We start from the raw sequence: 16,173 nt of genomic DNA, 5'->3' as shown, positions 1-16,173 counted from the left end.
CTATCAATGTAACGTCCGAGAAACTCCGTACTATCGACCTGGTTTAAATTGAGACCATTAATCTTGACATGATCAGGAACAGATTGCAAAGAGTTGCTGAACAGCATATAATGCGTCTTATCATTTATTGATAACTTATTGGCGTGGATCCAGGACTTAATAAGTTCAGTTAATTGTATAATAAATGTAAAAACGTGTCAGAATTAAGATGTGAAAGAAACAAATTTGTGTCATTAGCAAAGCATTTGGAAGAAAGAATCTGACGAATTTTGGGTGTCGTTTATGTATAAAAATGAATAATAGCGAGCCGAGTAGGGAACCCTGGGGGACACCACAAGAAATTGTTTTCATATAATAGACTCATGCCCATTTTAAATAAACGTATTACTTTCTATCAGTAAGGTAAGCTTTTCAACATATTCAACATTATTTAGCAAATATCATGTATCCATAACACTCTCAGTTCATTGTGATTAGGCCTACATCATTATTTCGATGTATGTAGAACATTGTATGTATATATTTTCTTCCTATGTTTTGTACACTGAGACGTTTTTGTTGAACATGAAAATGGAATTGAATGTAACCTCGAACGGTAAAATATTGCAACATTGCGAGCTATTATGTTATAGTGTATCCCTCTATTAATATCTGTGTATGACAACAACAACAAACTAGAAATGTCGCTATGGCGACTGATGCCTCCGCCATAATGCATGATTCTTCCAATAGGTGTATAGTACAATGTCTTTACAATGTGTGATGACAGTTTCACATAACTGGCAAAATAATGAAATGACAGGTTTGTCAGAAATATCTTGAATGTTCACTTTCCTTGAACTGGGTATGCTATAATTGTCTAAGAGTGCAGGTACACATGAAGAGTTTGTTTGCAAAAACCGATAAGTCCATTGTCAAATGGAGATATTTGCGATTAAAGGTCAAGAAAAATAAAGAGAATAATAAGAAAATTTTTGCTTCTTTTGACCATAACTTCAAAAATATACCTTTATATGTAGTGACCAATGTATCATTTAAAAGGTATTATTTTGTACTTTATGACAGAGACCGTACTTCAAAATCTTCAAAAATGGACTTATCGGTTTTTGCAAATAAACTCTTCACATACTTAGGGAATTGAGAATTTTTATTTGACTTTTGACGGACCCTTTTATAAGTTTATGCATTGAGTAATTTCCAAGGTATGAAGAAAGAGTGTAATTAAAGTACAAAATAGTTTTGTTTTTTGTTTTTTTTTTTTGTTTTTTGGGGGAGGGGGCATTGAAACCTATCCTTTGACCCTTAACCTTTGACCTTTGACCTTCTGGCTGGAAATTTCCCGGAGAATCTCCATTAGGTAATGCATGTATATATTAAGTTTTAAAACTAATAATGCAAACATTGCATATACTAGTATATGAGGGAAATAGGAAAATTTTGAGGAGTTGACCTTGACCTTTGACCCCCCTGACTATTGACCCACCACCCCTCAATTCCCTAGATAATCCCTGCCAGTCAGTACATGCGTATGCACCAAGTTCCATGAAGATACATTGAACCATTTGCGAGAAAAGTGATATTGCAACATTTTCACCTAACCTTTGACCTTTTGACCTTTGACCTTATGACATGAAACTCTCTTTGGAGAATCTTTACGCAGTAGTACATGTCTACACTAAGTTTCAAGAAAATACCTTTGGGCATTGCATAGATATGAGAGAAATAGCAACATTTTTAGCATTTGATCTTGACCTTTTGACCTTTGAGCTCTTGCCGATGTCACTAAAATCTACTCAACTAATTGTCCCATCATACATCATCCTTGGACCAAGTTTGGTGAAAGCTGCTTCATCCAGTTTTGAGTTATCACGTAAACAGATAAATTTTAGGATTTGACCTTGATCTTTGACCTTTGACCTCTGTCCGATTTCAGTAAAAAACTTATCAAGTAATTGCCCCATCATACATCATCCTCCGACAAAGTTTGGGGAAATTTGCTCGATCCAGTCTTGAGTTATCGCGTAAACGGACACAATTTCATGATTTAACCTTGAACTTTGACCTTTGACCTTTGGTTGATTTCACCCAAAATCTTATCAATTAATTGCCCCATCATACTTTATACTTGGACCAAGTTTGGTAAAATTCCAGTCAATATTACTCAAGTTATCGCGTAAACGAAAGCGGACGGACGTACGGACGGACGTACGGACGGACGGACGGACAACCCGAAAACATAATGCCTCCGGCACCACTTCGTGGCGGAGGCATAAAAAGTAACTGCCACAATCACAGTAGAGCTATACCCTCTGCTACCTGGAACGGACTCCAGGACTCAGTGAAGGATTGTGAGACTGTCAATGACTTCAAGAGAAAACTAAAACTACACATTTATTTTGCACTAATACCTTTCCTTGAAGATGCTTCAGTGGTAGGAAGCTATAATCATGTAATGTACCGTCAGATTTAGTATTTTGCTATGAAAATTTGATAACTGTGACCGCCTTGAGCATCCATGAGTTGTTGAATTTCTATATATAAATTATGAATTTCTATATTGTTATTATTTTTGAAATTTTAATATACTCTACTTGAGTATCACATGGTACAGCACACGATGCGCGGTATAGTAGAAAGCGATGTAATCAGAGTAAATGAAGACATTCTGCTAAATCCTACACTGTTTCTCATTTTTAACTCCGGTTTTATTTTCTGGTCCTAAACATCCCAAATTGAAATATTTATCTTCCGTTCTTGTGATGTCAATAGTGAATACATTGTGGGACATTCGCATTCTTTAAAACGTTTCTAATAGTTTATTTCACTTTTAACATTTCAAAGCTAAACACATGCTAATGAAAGGTATGACAAGCAATGGAAAGTGGCAAAGGCGGGAAACGCCTTCAAAGATTTATAGTATCTGTTGTAAGTTAGGTGTAAAGATGTTCAACTTTTACCCATGTATACAGAGTGGAAGGAACATGTCCCTTACCCAGTGAAGACAGAGCAGACAGACATGATTATATACTGCAGCTGAGAGCTTGCCTAGAAGATCATAATGTACGCCTCGTGCATCGTACTTAGTTCATTAGCTACCAGGCTATCTTGTTTGAATTCATCCCTTCCTTGGTTGTTACCTTCTCTCTCTTGCTGTTTTACTTTGGAAATAAGTGCCCTTTGGTGTATCATCATTGATAACAGTTTATTGTCATCTGAATGAGCCTGTTTGCACGAGCACAATAAAGCTAACATGGAGTGTAATAATTCGCCTGTTCAACTAATCACGTTCGGTGATTCTTTGTTCTATTCTTTGTTCATGATAGAGTGTTTATCTTGTCCTTTTAATTTCTTTTATGTATGCAGAGGGTGATTGATATGCCATCCATAGTCTCAATTATATTGATAGATTACACGTACCTTCACTGTCTCTCGGATAGGACATAAAATGGAGGTCCCGTGTATGAGAGAGTAACAACTCATGCACGTAAAAGATCCCGCTTCATTCATTCATCGCAAAGAGCAGGGTGTTTAACCCGGTGAAGTGATCCCACCTCACATCCAACTGGACCCCATGGAAGACCAGCTGAACTTAGCTGTATATGGGCTATCCAGCCATCTCTCGCAGATGGAAAATGAACAAACAAACAAAAAAACAAACTGTAAAAAAAAAAATACACTTCTTCAAAATTACCTACATTCGATGACGGTTTGTTAAACACATGATGATCCCTTAATTGTAGTTGTTATGGAGTGTTATATCCTGTTTTCTTTTCTTTCTGTTTTTTTTTTCATTCCTTGCACAGGGCACATCTAAACTCATTAAACACTTTTCCAGAGTGTGTACTTTCTCAATATTAAGGTGGTCCATTTGCATTGAATTATACGCCATCTGGGCCCCGTTACTAGAAACTTGCGTTTAAACGCAACTTGCAACTGATTGTCACTGGCCAATCAAAATCATTGTTGCATGCATGTCTTCTTAATAGGGCAGACCCTGAGCCAATCAGAATGATTGTTTCAAAATTAGCAATTATTTGCAATTCATTGCAACTTTCTTGCAACGGGGCCCTGTTCTCCAAAAGTTTGGTTTGTTTTTTCGACAAACAAAAATTATTGATGACTAGAAACAAAGAGAGAGAGAGAGAGATACATAGAGGAAGCTGTAAACACACACAAACACTCACGCGGACACACACAAATCAATCTTCCCCTTTGATCTTAGAAATATATATATTATTATATCTATTTATTTATTTATTAGTGTGTGTGTGTGTGTGTGTGTGTGTGTGTGTGTGCGTGCGTGCGTGTGTGATCTGGATTACAATAATTTCAACCACCAAAAAAGTCCCCAGACATGAATTTCTCGTGAAGGACAGATTATGATTTAAAATGGTGTACATATAACTCTATACAAGTGGACTTTCTCACTCCACCTAAATTATTATTGAGAAAGTAGGGCCCACACTCTGGAAAAGTGAAAAAAAGGCTTTGAGGTTTAGGGTCTATTCAAGTGCTTAAAGGGGATGGCTAGTAACTGATCAGTGGGAATCAGTGGAAATGCTGGAGGATGGTTGTGCCAATTCTTGTGGGATTCATTTAAGGCCCCGTCACTGTACAGGCATGCTAACCTGGAAACATTAAACTGCACATTACTTGAATATGAGACCATTCTGAAGCAAATAATTTTCACAAAACAATAGATATATAATTTACTCTTAAATGAATCCCACAAGGATTGGAACAATCATCCTCCAGCATTCCCACTGATCAGTTACTAGCCATCCCCTTTAATCTCATCAAGATGTACCCTGTGTATAAGGAATGGGACCGGAAAAAAAGGATGTAAAACTCTATATCAACCACAATGAAGGGATCATCAGATTAAGCTGAAACTCTTTTCGCAAATTTTATTTGCGCAACCAATCAAATGACAAGGTTCTATCTAGGTGTTATACAATATATACTCTCTTTTTTTTCTGGTTGGGGAAGTGTATGCAATTTTGAGAAGGAAAAATATTAGTGTTGACATGAACATTTTCGCATGTCGTCTTCTTTCGCCAAACAAGTCCTTTCAAGGAGTACATTCACATGGTGTTCTGGCAAACCGGTCTTCCACAACATTCCTTTATTCACTTAGAAATGCCCATCTGAGAGCTACTCTGGGTCTTTACAGCCCTGGCGTGTCATTCACTGCTCAGACTTTGTCTCCCGCTTGCTCTCACACTTGAGCCATTTCCTCCATTCTCTGGTCTCCCGATGCTTGTCCAGTACATGTGTTTCAAAACATGATCTACATCTATTAAAATATCACGCTTTCCACAGAAGACATTTGACTTGATGCGAGGGATATCTGTCACCGCTTTTTTTCTAAATTTCATAAATCGTTTTGTAGGCCTAATGGTCAGAACGATTGTTTGGCATAATAATTGATATGCCGCAAAATAACTGGTGTAACAACGTGTAAACTGCACAATTAAAACACAATCTTCATCTCTGTCCATTGTACTGTCTGCCATACTACAAATCTCACCAATAAAGAAAAAATGTGCAAACACTGCTCACCAAACTTGCACTCCATCCACCAAGCTCTTGGTTAACACTCCTACGCTAGATGAACCATTGAAATATCACACTGACAGATCAAAGAAGAACCACATGACACGCATTTCACTTTCACTGATGTCTTGTATTTGACTCCTAAAGTCCATTTCATCACAAACAGAGAGCAAATAGGGGCGATACAATCGACTAAAACACTAGTCTTGAGCAAACAGACCTCTTTTTGTTACAAGGGGTATGCAATTTAAACATTCAATACTTCTAACCATCTATGAGGATATTAAAAAACAAAGACTATCCCGACAACGGGACATTCTGGCATTCAAGTCAGTCGGTTGTCAATTCTTACATTTGTCAGGATTTTGAAGACAGCGAGAATGACTCTATTCACCAACAGACCAGCTATCTTAAAGGGGTTGCTAAATTGAAGTGAACTTCATCTATTCCTTTAACAAGGAGCGCTAGTTACATAAATTTGAACTTTACTTGGTGAAATGTACCCTAAAACACAGCACAACGGGCCTCAAGAAGGGGCATATAACTTGCACTAAACACATGAATAAATCGCTTCAAGAGCTCTCTCTGTCGATATAGACATCAACTACTTCTATCATATAATTCCTTGTTTCGGAAATAAAGATATATTCATTGCACTGTTTATTCTGTTAAATATGTTAAACCTTTCTCGAACACACAAAGAAAGAATTAATACCAGCAATATAGCTGGCATACATTTACAGCCGTATCAACACATCTACTCTTCAAATTTGCCAGAAACCGATGCTAAACTATAATACGCAACTTCATTTTATCTCTCAGCTGTGGTTTGAATTAAAGGTTGAAAATCGCATCTGCTTTCCCCGAAAGCACAGACACCACAAATAAAATAAAAAGCGTAATAAAAAAACAAACAAACAAAGAAACAGTAGGTGGTAGTTACAACATTTGAATACAACTGCGTCAACTTGTAACCAAGAGATCATCTTGTTGCACAAGACTGACTTATAACCCTTTACATCTAAAGGTTGCATACAGCTCTCATTTGTGACACAAAGAGAATGTATATTTGTCCTTTTTATTTATCTTATGAACTTCCATCCTTCTTCTACCAACACTCCCATATCCTTTGCTCTCATAAAATCACACACTATGTTCATTTTAGGCATTGCTGTACACAGTCAAAGCACTTAACAAAAGTCTTTTGTGCATCAAGCTTCCTCCATGGCCTGGGCCGTTTCACATGCAAAAATCTATAACCATGTTGTGAGTTAGGCAAGAGTTCATTTTAAACTGTACATGGTAGAAAAATAAAGATCTACATTCCTGCAAATATCCATAGGCTACACTATCAAAAAACACTGTACTAAATACAGGAGAAAAAAAAAAGTACCAAATTGTCCCCGTTTCAACATCAAGATTTCATTAAATGTGCACATTTGTATTTCTCAACGGCAAGAGTGACGTATTATTTGCCATCGCTTTGTGTTGCCGCTTTTAAACATTTTCCTCCTTGGTATAAAAAGACTGCTACAAGATAGAATTACTCCGGTTTTGTAACTTTTGCATGTGAAACGGCCTACTGCTGACTCTCGTGTCTGTACACCATAGTTTACACTGTCTATGAAAGGTCTATGTACAACTATACACTGGCATCAGTCAATGCTTTCCAAATATAGCAAAAATATGTCCTGTATACCATCTGTATCTACATGAATAACACAACGACAGAATAAATGGTCAGAAATAAGACAAAACAAAAAAAATACAATTACACACAAAAACAAGAGGGCATCTTCCACACCTGAACCTTTTTATCGAGAAAAGGGAGCATGGAGAAAAGGAGTGAAAAGGAAAGAAAGGTGAACATTTTACTTCCTCTGTACAAAAACTGATTGATATTTATACAATATGCACACACACTCACGACATTCTCAGAATCAATTTGTTTTTTTTCTCCATGATCTAAAAAATCACGACCACCACCACTACCACCCACTTTCTGAAAGCACTGAATGTCTTAATATACTGTACATGTATATTCATATATGACATGCCTTGCAATACTCATACGTGATTCAGTTTACAGCTTTTGCTAAACCAGCAGCAAAAAAGAGAGAAAAAAAAAAGATTACAATTTCTCCTGTTGTTTTTTTCTTTACCATGTACATACTTGTGAGAGACAATTTGATGTACATTCACATTCAAAATGTTACATGTTCCATCTCTTTCGGAAAATAGAATAAAAATCATGAACTCATTTTAAACCTGTGGCAACGAAAAGGAAGGCGAGATTAAAATCTCTGCACTCCAAGAAGAAGAAGAGGAAAAGAAAACAACACAACACACTCCTAACTCTGACAGACCAACAAGTTAAACGGAAGGGCAGTTAGTACACGCTAGGGAAGAAAAGTCTTTGTTTCGTATCACAAATTTCATTTAGTTACTGTTTAAATCGATAGCCAATAATAATTTTAGAACAAATCACATCTGCAGCGAGTCAGTATATTGAAGCGTACGATGCAATAGCAGCCACCTACCAATCATTTATAGCAAGAAATAACATTTGTCTATGAGAAACAACACTATCATCCATCGATGTACGCTTTCACACATCTAATACATGCAAAGTGTGGAATGATGTTATAACAATAAAAATGAGAAGATATATTTCGAAAATACCGACGTTCCACTACAATCATGCGTCACAGAATTACACGAAATTCAATCGTTACTCGAATGACTACTATGACTACACTTCATCAAACACCATTGAAACTCCCATTGTAACAGACATCTGTAGGTTTTGTAAAGATCACACACTAATCCATCGGAACCTGGGGGGGAAAAAAGCGAAGAATATCTTACAAAATGCGATATATTCTCCCCTTGGTCGTCCGATATCAGAAGCTGGGTGGCCTCTGCTGACAACATCATTAGAAACTGCAGCATTGTTAGCTAACACTTTTCATGAAACATTTCTCTTCAAAAAAAAGAAAGAAAAAATAAGATACCATTCTCACTCCAAGACAATGAATAGCGCATATTTCATATCTCTTTAATGCACATTTCTGTCATCTCCATAGCGACCCCCTCACTAACATCCGGAAAACTCTACAAGGTTCCGTGGGTAACGAGTGGAGGAATGAATGTACTGACTGCGTATTACACACACTCTACACAACGACCCCTCACCAACATCCGGAAAACTCTACGAGGTTCCGTGGGTACTGAGTGGACGAATGAATGAATTGACTGCGTACTGCACACTCTCTACACATCAACCCCCTAACCAACATCCAGAAAACTCTGAGGTTCTGTGGGTAGGCCTTCTGAGTGGAGGAATGAATGTAATGACTGCGTATTACACACACTCTACACACTGACCCCCAAACCAACATCCGGAAAACTCTAGAAGGTTCCATGGGTACCGAGTGGAGGAATGAATGTCATGGCTGCATACTACACACTCTCCACACGCCGACCTCCTAACAAACATCCGGAAAACTCTGAGGTTCCGTGGGTACCAAGTGGAGGAATGAATGTAATGGCTGCGTACTACACACTGAGTCCCCAGCTATGAGAGTGACATCCATCTCTCGTCGAACAAACCACGAGGGGAAAGATAACGATGACACAAGCAGCTGACCTTTAGCGTGAGATGAATCTGCCTTGAACAAAGACTAGGACATAATCCCGTGCTTGCCACACCACACGTCATGACAAAAAGGTTTGTCCTGATTTTGTGCACACACAAACAAAGACAATTGTGGAGTCAAGCTTTTAGAGTTTAGAACTGCACACGATCAATGGTCAATTAATGCGTGCTTGATTATACAACAAATGCTAGTCGTAACCTTTGAACTTGCCATTAATGCAACAACAACAAAAAAAAAAAAATCAAGGAAAACCAAGCACAAAATCTGATGTTTATATTTTAGGCATGCCTCGAACTCATGTTAGCCAAAGCTGTGATATGACCTTTGACACTAAATAGCTGCACGCATCTCCTTTATATATCCCACAGGCATCGCAGACCTGGTCCACTGCTTTCAGAAGATAGAGAATGCAAGAGAAATACACGCCAACAGCCAATAAACAACTGCAAACTTAACATAGGGGGAAAACCTCTGGGGGTACTCTCTCTACTGTTGCATATTTTTCTTGATTGTATGGGGGGGGGGGTATAAACATGACTGGATCGTGAAATTTTGACGCTTTTCTCCGACAAAAATCATTCACACTTCTTCTGGGGATCACCCTGATTCTGTTTTGCAGCCTTCATTCATTCCTCATCCATTTCTAACTGCATATGGATATCATCACCAGGGCCCTGTTGCATAAAACCCTTACCGCTGGACTTACCGCTCCTTTCTAGCGGTAAGTCTTCAAATTAGCGGTAAATTTTATAATCCTTGATGCTGATTGGCTGTGACGCCTAATTTTGACGGTAGATACCATTGAAATTCAACGGTAAGTTTTATGCAACGGGCCCCTGCAGGCATCATGTTCTTCCAGAGTTATAGGTTGAGGTTTTGTCGTATATCAAGTGCAATAGCAAAAGTGTTTTCAAACATTTTTTTTTTCCTTTTGAGAAAAAAAAAAACACACACACACAAGAAGGTTAAAGTGTCGGTCATCGTTTCAGAAAACCAAGGATCACTTCATAGTCCAGTACAAATCTTCCAAGGCACGCAGCTCACACGAACACAATCAAAGTCCTTTTTCATCTATCTTTTTCATTCTTTGGAAAAAGAAGTCACCTATGGTGATTTGATCGACATGCTCCACGGAGACTGAATTACGTTTTCAAACATCCGTCGTCCGTCTTTCAAAAGTGAAGTTGTGGGTGGCACTTTGCACCATGTGCCCCGCCGAGGCTGGCTTTTCCACTCCAGGAAATGCACAGCAAACCATTTCCCATGCCGATTTACAAAATAAGAGGAAAGTACCCCTTCTTCTTTTCCTCATAATCCATTTCAGATGCACATCATTTTGAGTGAAAACATCAGTGACATATTTGAATCTTGGCAGTTTTAATAAAGAAGGCTGGCTCTTGCCAACATTAATCCACTTTTCCAGGGTAGGTGCTCTCTTTTGTGACCCGTTACAATCACCCCCACCCCTACCCCCCCCCCCCCAAAAAAAAGAGAAAAGAAAATCCAAAGCAGCTATTTGTATCAGAATGTCACACCTTACAGCCAAGGAAAAGTTTGCCGCTGACAATGCTCTAGGGGGTGGTACAATTATGATTTGCATTTTCAACAAATCATGTCAGTCCCACATGCACAAACATGTGATTGTACATCTTTGCTAATGAGACTTTGCTTTGCTCTCAACATGTCTTCGAATATACAAGATGCTGTATAATCAATCACTTTAGGAAAAGAATCCAAACAGAAGCCAGATACTGCCCACACCTTTCATTTGTTGTCGAACAAAAGAGCACATCTCATATGATCTGTTACAAGAGCATCTTATATTTGATAAGGGCACCAAAAACGGGGAGGGGCTGTTTGAACCTTCTCTCTCAGTGGTCTCCAACTAAAGACATCAACTGAACTTTTCACAATGTTTCACATTGTTTATGTAACTCTTGCATCTGATTGCCCAGATGTTTTGAAAAACACATACACAAAAAAAAGGGTTCCTATAGTTGTAGTTTAACTTTAGACAATTTCTTTTTTCTTTTTTTTTTTTTTTTTTTTGGGGGGGACAAATTTGGAGCACCCAGAGTGTGTAAATGAGAGCAACTTCCAAAAGGGGAAACAGCCAGCTACCTCAATGGATGGAGTATCCAAGAAGGACATGGGGGAAAATATGACCCCCTCTTTTCTTTACCCCAACCTGGATAACCATACGCATGCACCAACTCCCTCAATAAGTGTGGCCTGCCACCCTGTCACATCGGTCGTTCGCATATGTCTTTTCGCCATGAATCCTTACAGTCGTGTCTCATTATCGTCACACACAAGTCCACTTTGTTACATCCTACACACCGTAATCATGCCTCTAGCATATTCCTTTCCAATCATGTCATACAATGTAATTCTGCCGCTGGCATCATTTTATACCCTAACTTTCTCTCTGAAAGCTCTCACAGAGAGAAATTTCACCCGTGTAGGTGATTTTTTGCCAAGAGCATTGAAATGTTTTTCTCCCTGACAAACTTGCTCCAAATGACAAAGTCTTGTAATTGTTAAGTTCAAAATTTCAACATTCAAATCACAGTTGATTGTGAGTAAACTTCAGAATACTGTCATAGTTGTTTTTGTTTTTTGTTTTTTGTTGCTGTCAAGCAGCAAAGGATGTGGCACTTAAAGATATTATATGTTTCTATTTCTGTTATCTAGATATTTTTGTTTGTTGGCATGTTAGCATGCACACATTGCAAAATCAAAATTCCATAAAGCAATCCTTCTGTCGTGTAAACCCACAGCATGGTAGACCTGCCCTCATAATGCAAACTGATTACCATGCATTTCTTTTTTTCACAGTGATGTAATCCTTTACAACTTAACTGCCCCAGGAGCTGTAAGCTAGCTGAATTCCTCACTAGATGGCCCCAACATCTGCAAAATTTGCAAAATCTCAATGTGAAATTTCATCTCACTCTCCATGAAAGTAGTTGCCAAAACAAGAGACAACAATCCACTCTTCCAGTTTATCTCATTCCGCCCTTGCGTGAGGAAAGCAATATCTTCTTTCTAATCACTTTCTAAATAGGATGGAAGGTGGGGAATGCTACATGGTTGAAAATCTTGGCATATTGAGAGTGCTGCGTCGAAGTGCATCACTCAGCTCCCTGCCACTATGCCTCCCCTTTCCAGTAACCCTTTTTTATGTGCTTAGAGTGCTGATGGGCACAGGAAACATCATAGTGTTGCACACTGTCTAAAGTTAGTGGCACAGAAGGGGTTACGAGGTGTTACGATGACATCATCACTTTGGTGGTTGGGGCTGGATCTGCCCACCGCCTCCCCCTTGGAGGGTAACGTGTGGTTGACCGTGAACAGAGAGGTGAGTCAGTGCTGTGCCGGAGCCACCCGCGCCTTGCATGGCTGTTGTTGGGGGTTTCCCCTGGGCGGCGGGGGGCGTGGCGGCCGTGAAGGGGCTCAGTCCCGGGCTGGCCGGGTAGACAAAGATGGTCGGGCCGGACTGGACGGCCGGAGAGTTGACCGCGATGGTGTGCAGGGCCGGGGAGGACGGCTGGAGCTGGGACGGGGCGGAGAGCTGGACCAAGGGGGACATGGGCTTCTGGTGCTGACCGACGTGGGGCGAGAAGTGGAACTTGGTCATGGTGGACCCGTGGGGGTGCGGCGAGCCGCCTTTGGCCAACGGGGAGGGGGGCGGCGGCGGGGTGAGGGTGAATTTGGCCGACATGGCGGAGTTGGCGTTGGGGAGCTGGGTGGAGCCGACGCTGAGCTTACTGCTGTTGCTTGGGCCTCCCAGACGGACACTCTTCACTGACGTCAAGTGAAGCTTGCTGGGTGCAGGTGACTTTGGAAGAGACGGGGAACCTGCACACCAATGCAAAGAAGACGACTTCGTAACATTAATCCCTCACAACATGCCTAGACATTTTTTATCATCATACTTGCCACAACTCAAACACAAAATTCAATCAAATTTTTTTTTTTTTTCATATTGGGGTAAACAGAGACAAACTTCAAGCATGTAAGCCAAAGATTTTTTTTTTTTTTTTTCATGGCAACATAGCTCTGAATATTTCATTAACCCATTCACGCTGTAAAAACAAATGAAGCCACCACACTGCCATCTTACTAGGCATGCCGCCATCTTGCCAGGCACACTCTATGGGGATTTGCTGGCATTTTCCTACAAAGATTGTCACCGAGATCATGTGATGTCATGAGCTCCATACACAAATATATGAGCCATGTACGTGGTAAGATGGCGGCGCGGCAGCTTCAAAGCAACTGGCCTATGAGATATCCAGATACTTCCTATAGAGATCAGTGGGTAAGGCCGGGGGGAAGGGGGAATCGATAGGAGTGTTTAAAAGGGTGGGGTATCTTTTATCATCGCGACCTCATTGCGTACCTGATGAGGAGCCCTCGCCCTCCACCCCTTCCTCCTCGTGAGACTGCTGCATGATCTTTTGCCGCACCTCGCGGATCTTCAGCTGCAGGCAGTTCTTGGAGGGGAACATGTCCTGGTGCTTGGTCTGGAAGGCTGCCGTCGCCGCAGCTGCAAGGAAAAGGAAAGTCGGAGATGAACGAAAAACAAACTTAGGGTCAAACCAGAGAACAAAATAACCATTTTGTAAGCCAGGGTTCAACATTAGAGGTGGCCAAGTGGCCCGGTGGCCCAGTGGCCCGGAGATTCATTGAATATGCTCTAATATTGCACATGAAAATCACCAATTTAGTGCCGCTATAATTCCGCACACAAAAAAATAATTACTTATATTACATCAATAGATTGCAACACTCTAGGAAAACTTATCTTAAAGGGACATTCCAGACGATTTTCATAATTTCACATCATGTAGTACATAAATCGACAACTCCATGTATAGATTTATGGAATTTATTGTGGTTCTTGAGCAGAGAAACAATACTTTTAAAAACCTTAAACAAATAACACTGAACAAGGATGATGACATAGGAGGTTCACATATTTCAGAAATGTAGCAGTGTAATTTCATTACAATACCGCTTGCTTGCAAGTTCACCTGTGTATAATCTATGCATGCCTTCTTCTTTTGTTCTGCTTCCTTGAGCCCCAACTCATGCATTCTTATGGTGACTCTGCCATGTCATCATCCTTGTTCATTGCAATTGGTTCTAAATTTTGAAAATATTCTTATTCTTCATCCCAATTATCACAAATTCTGAAACTCTGTCCTCAGTAGAACTAATTTATAGTTGTTCAAATGTAAAAATCTGAAAATCATCCGGAGGTCTCCTTTAACAATAAAAAGTGTTTAGTAAAAGGCATGATAAAAAGTCATGGGCTTAAAATTTGAATAACAATCTCCTGATTTTTTTTTTTTATCATGACCACTACTAAAACACTGAACAAATGGAGCTTATTTATGTCAATGTGGGGCAATGTGGGGCAATCTGTCAATCAGTTGCAATAATAAGCAACTCGACACAAGAATTCATCAATTTGAATAAAAAAGACTCTGTTGACTGGATAACTGATCAAATAACGTCCAGCCTGCTGGGTGACCTACCCGAGGGGAAGTAGCCGTTGGTCTTGAAGAGCTCCATGACCAGTATCCTCCTCTGGTCCAGGATGCGGCGGAGGGTGGAGATGGAGGAGGAAGTGGTGGAGCGGTCCAGCTCACTCTCATACTCATCTATGTCATCTGGAGATGAGCAGAGAGGAATATATACAGAGAGAGAGAAACATATAAACATATATAGAAGAATATATACAGAGAGAAACATATAAACATATATAGAAGAATATATACAGAGAGAGAGAAACATATAAACATATATAGAAGAATATATACAGAGAGAGAGAAACATATAAACATATATAGAAGAATACATACAGAGAGAGAGAAACATATAAACATATATAGAAGAATATAAACAGAGAGAGAGAAACATATAAACATATATAGAAGAATATATACAGAAAGAGAGAAATATATAAATATATATACCGGGTACATATATACAAGATCACTAACCACATTTCATCCCACTCTTGGAATAATCATAATTTATCATACTTCTAAAGCACTCATCTCTTTCCATCATAATTTAGGATGACGAGAAAAAAGCAAACAAACAAACAAACTAGAGAAGCACTCTGAGAGCACAGACCTCTGCCAAGCAGTTCATTTTTACCACTGATCTTGTTCTTCCATAGAGATTTCCAGTGATTTCTACCCGTATGTATGCATGCTGAAAATTTCCCAATATCCCAATATAGAAGCCTTTTGTTACATCATCAACTTCCAGCTGCGCGGCATGCCTCACCCTAGCAGAAACTAGAGCACACACTTTAGTGTGCGTATATGCAAACCTCAGAAAATGCCCAGCTTGAACTCCCAAGTTCATTGACCCTACTTGGCAAAATATAAAAAATCCTTTATAAACTCCATAAAATTTCCACATGACTACCAAAATTTAATAATCTCTTCCTTGTGTCATTCTCAACCTTTCCTGTAAGTTTCATCCAAGTCCGTTCACAACTTTTGCGGTTGTTTTTCACACAGACAAACAAACAAACAAACAATGCCAATAAAACCTAACCTCCTCCCTTAACCCTAACTAGGCCGGGGGGGGGGCCTCCGAGGCCCCCCCCCTCGACGTTCCGCGCGATGTATCGCTAACGTGAAAAGCTATCACCGCGACGTTTCATGACTTTTTTCTGTCGAGTCTCCCGCATCTTTTGACACCAAATTTGCGATGCCCGGGCGCGCGGTTCCGAAGTTTCGCATAAATATGTACATGCATGTCAGACCAAAAATTGCTCAAAAACGTGAATTCGTGTACAATTTCAATGGAAACTGTGCTTACAGTCAAATTTCATAAAAGCATTATTATTTTTGGGTTTTATTGATTAAAATCAACTGATAACACATTTTCTCGTTCGGAACAATGTCGTGGACAAGTTTCATCGAAAAAA

At 39.5% G+C, this 16,173-nt stretch overlaps 1 protein-coding gene across 1 annotated transcript in view; it reads right to left on the bottom strand.

Moving 5' to 3' along the window:
- Positions 1-11,233: 11,233 nt before the first annotated feature.
- Positions 11,234-16,173, bottom strand: part of LOC140229693 (uncharacterized) — a 116,050-nt gene continuing 111,110 nt past the window's right edge. The window contains exons 25-27 of the mRNA XM_072309936.1: positions 14,762-14,896; positions 13,621-13,767; positions 11,234-13,076 (exon numbers count right to left, since the gene is read on the bottom strand). Of these exons, the coding sequence (XP_072166037.1) occupies positions 12,499-13,076; positions 13,621-13,767; positions 14,762-14,896 (860 nt within the window). The 3' untranslated portion in view covers positions 11,234-12,498. The remainder of the gene's footprint in view (positions 13,077-13,620; positions 13,768-14,761; positions 14,897-16,173) is intronic.

Source organism: Diadema setosum, chromosome 6 (genome assembly GCF_964275005.1).
Source record: "Diadema setosum chromosome 6, eeDiaSeto1, whole genome shotgun sequence".
NCBI lineage: Eukaryota > Metazoa > Echinodermata > Echinoidea > Diadematoida > Diadematidae > Diadema > Diadema setosum.
This window is presented reverse-complemented; position numbering and strand designations above follow the sequence as displayed.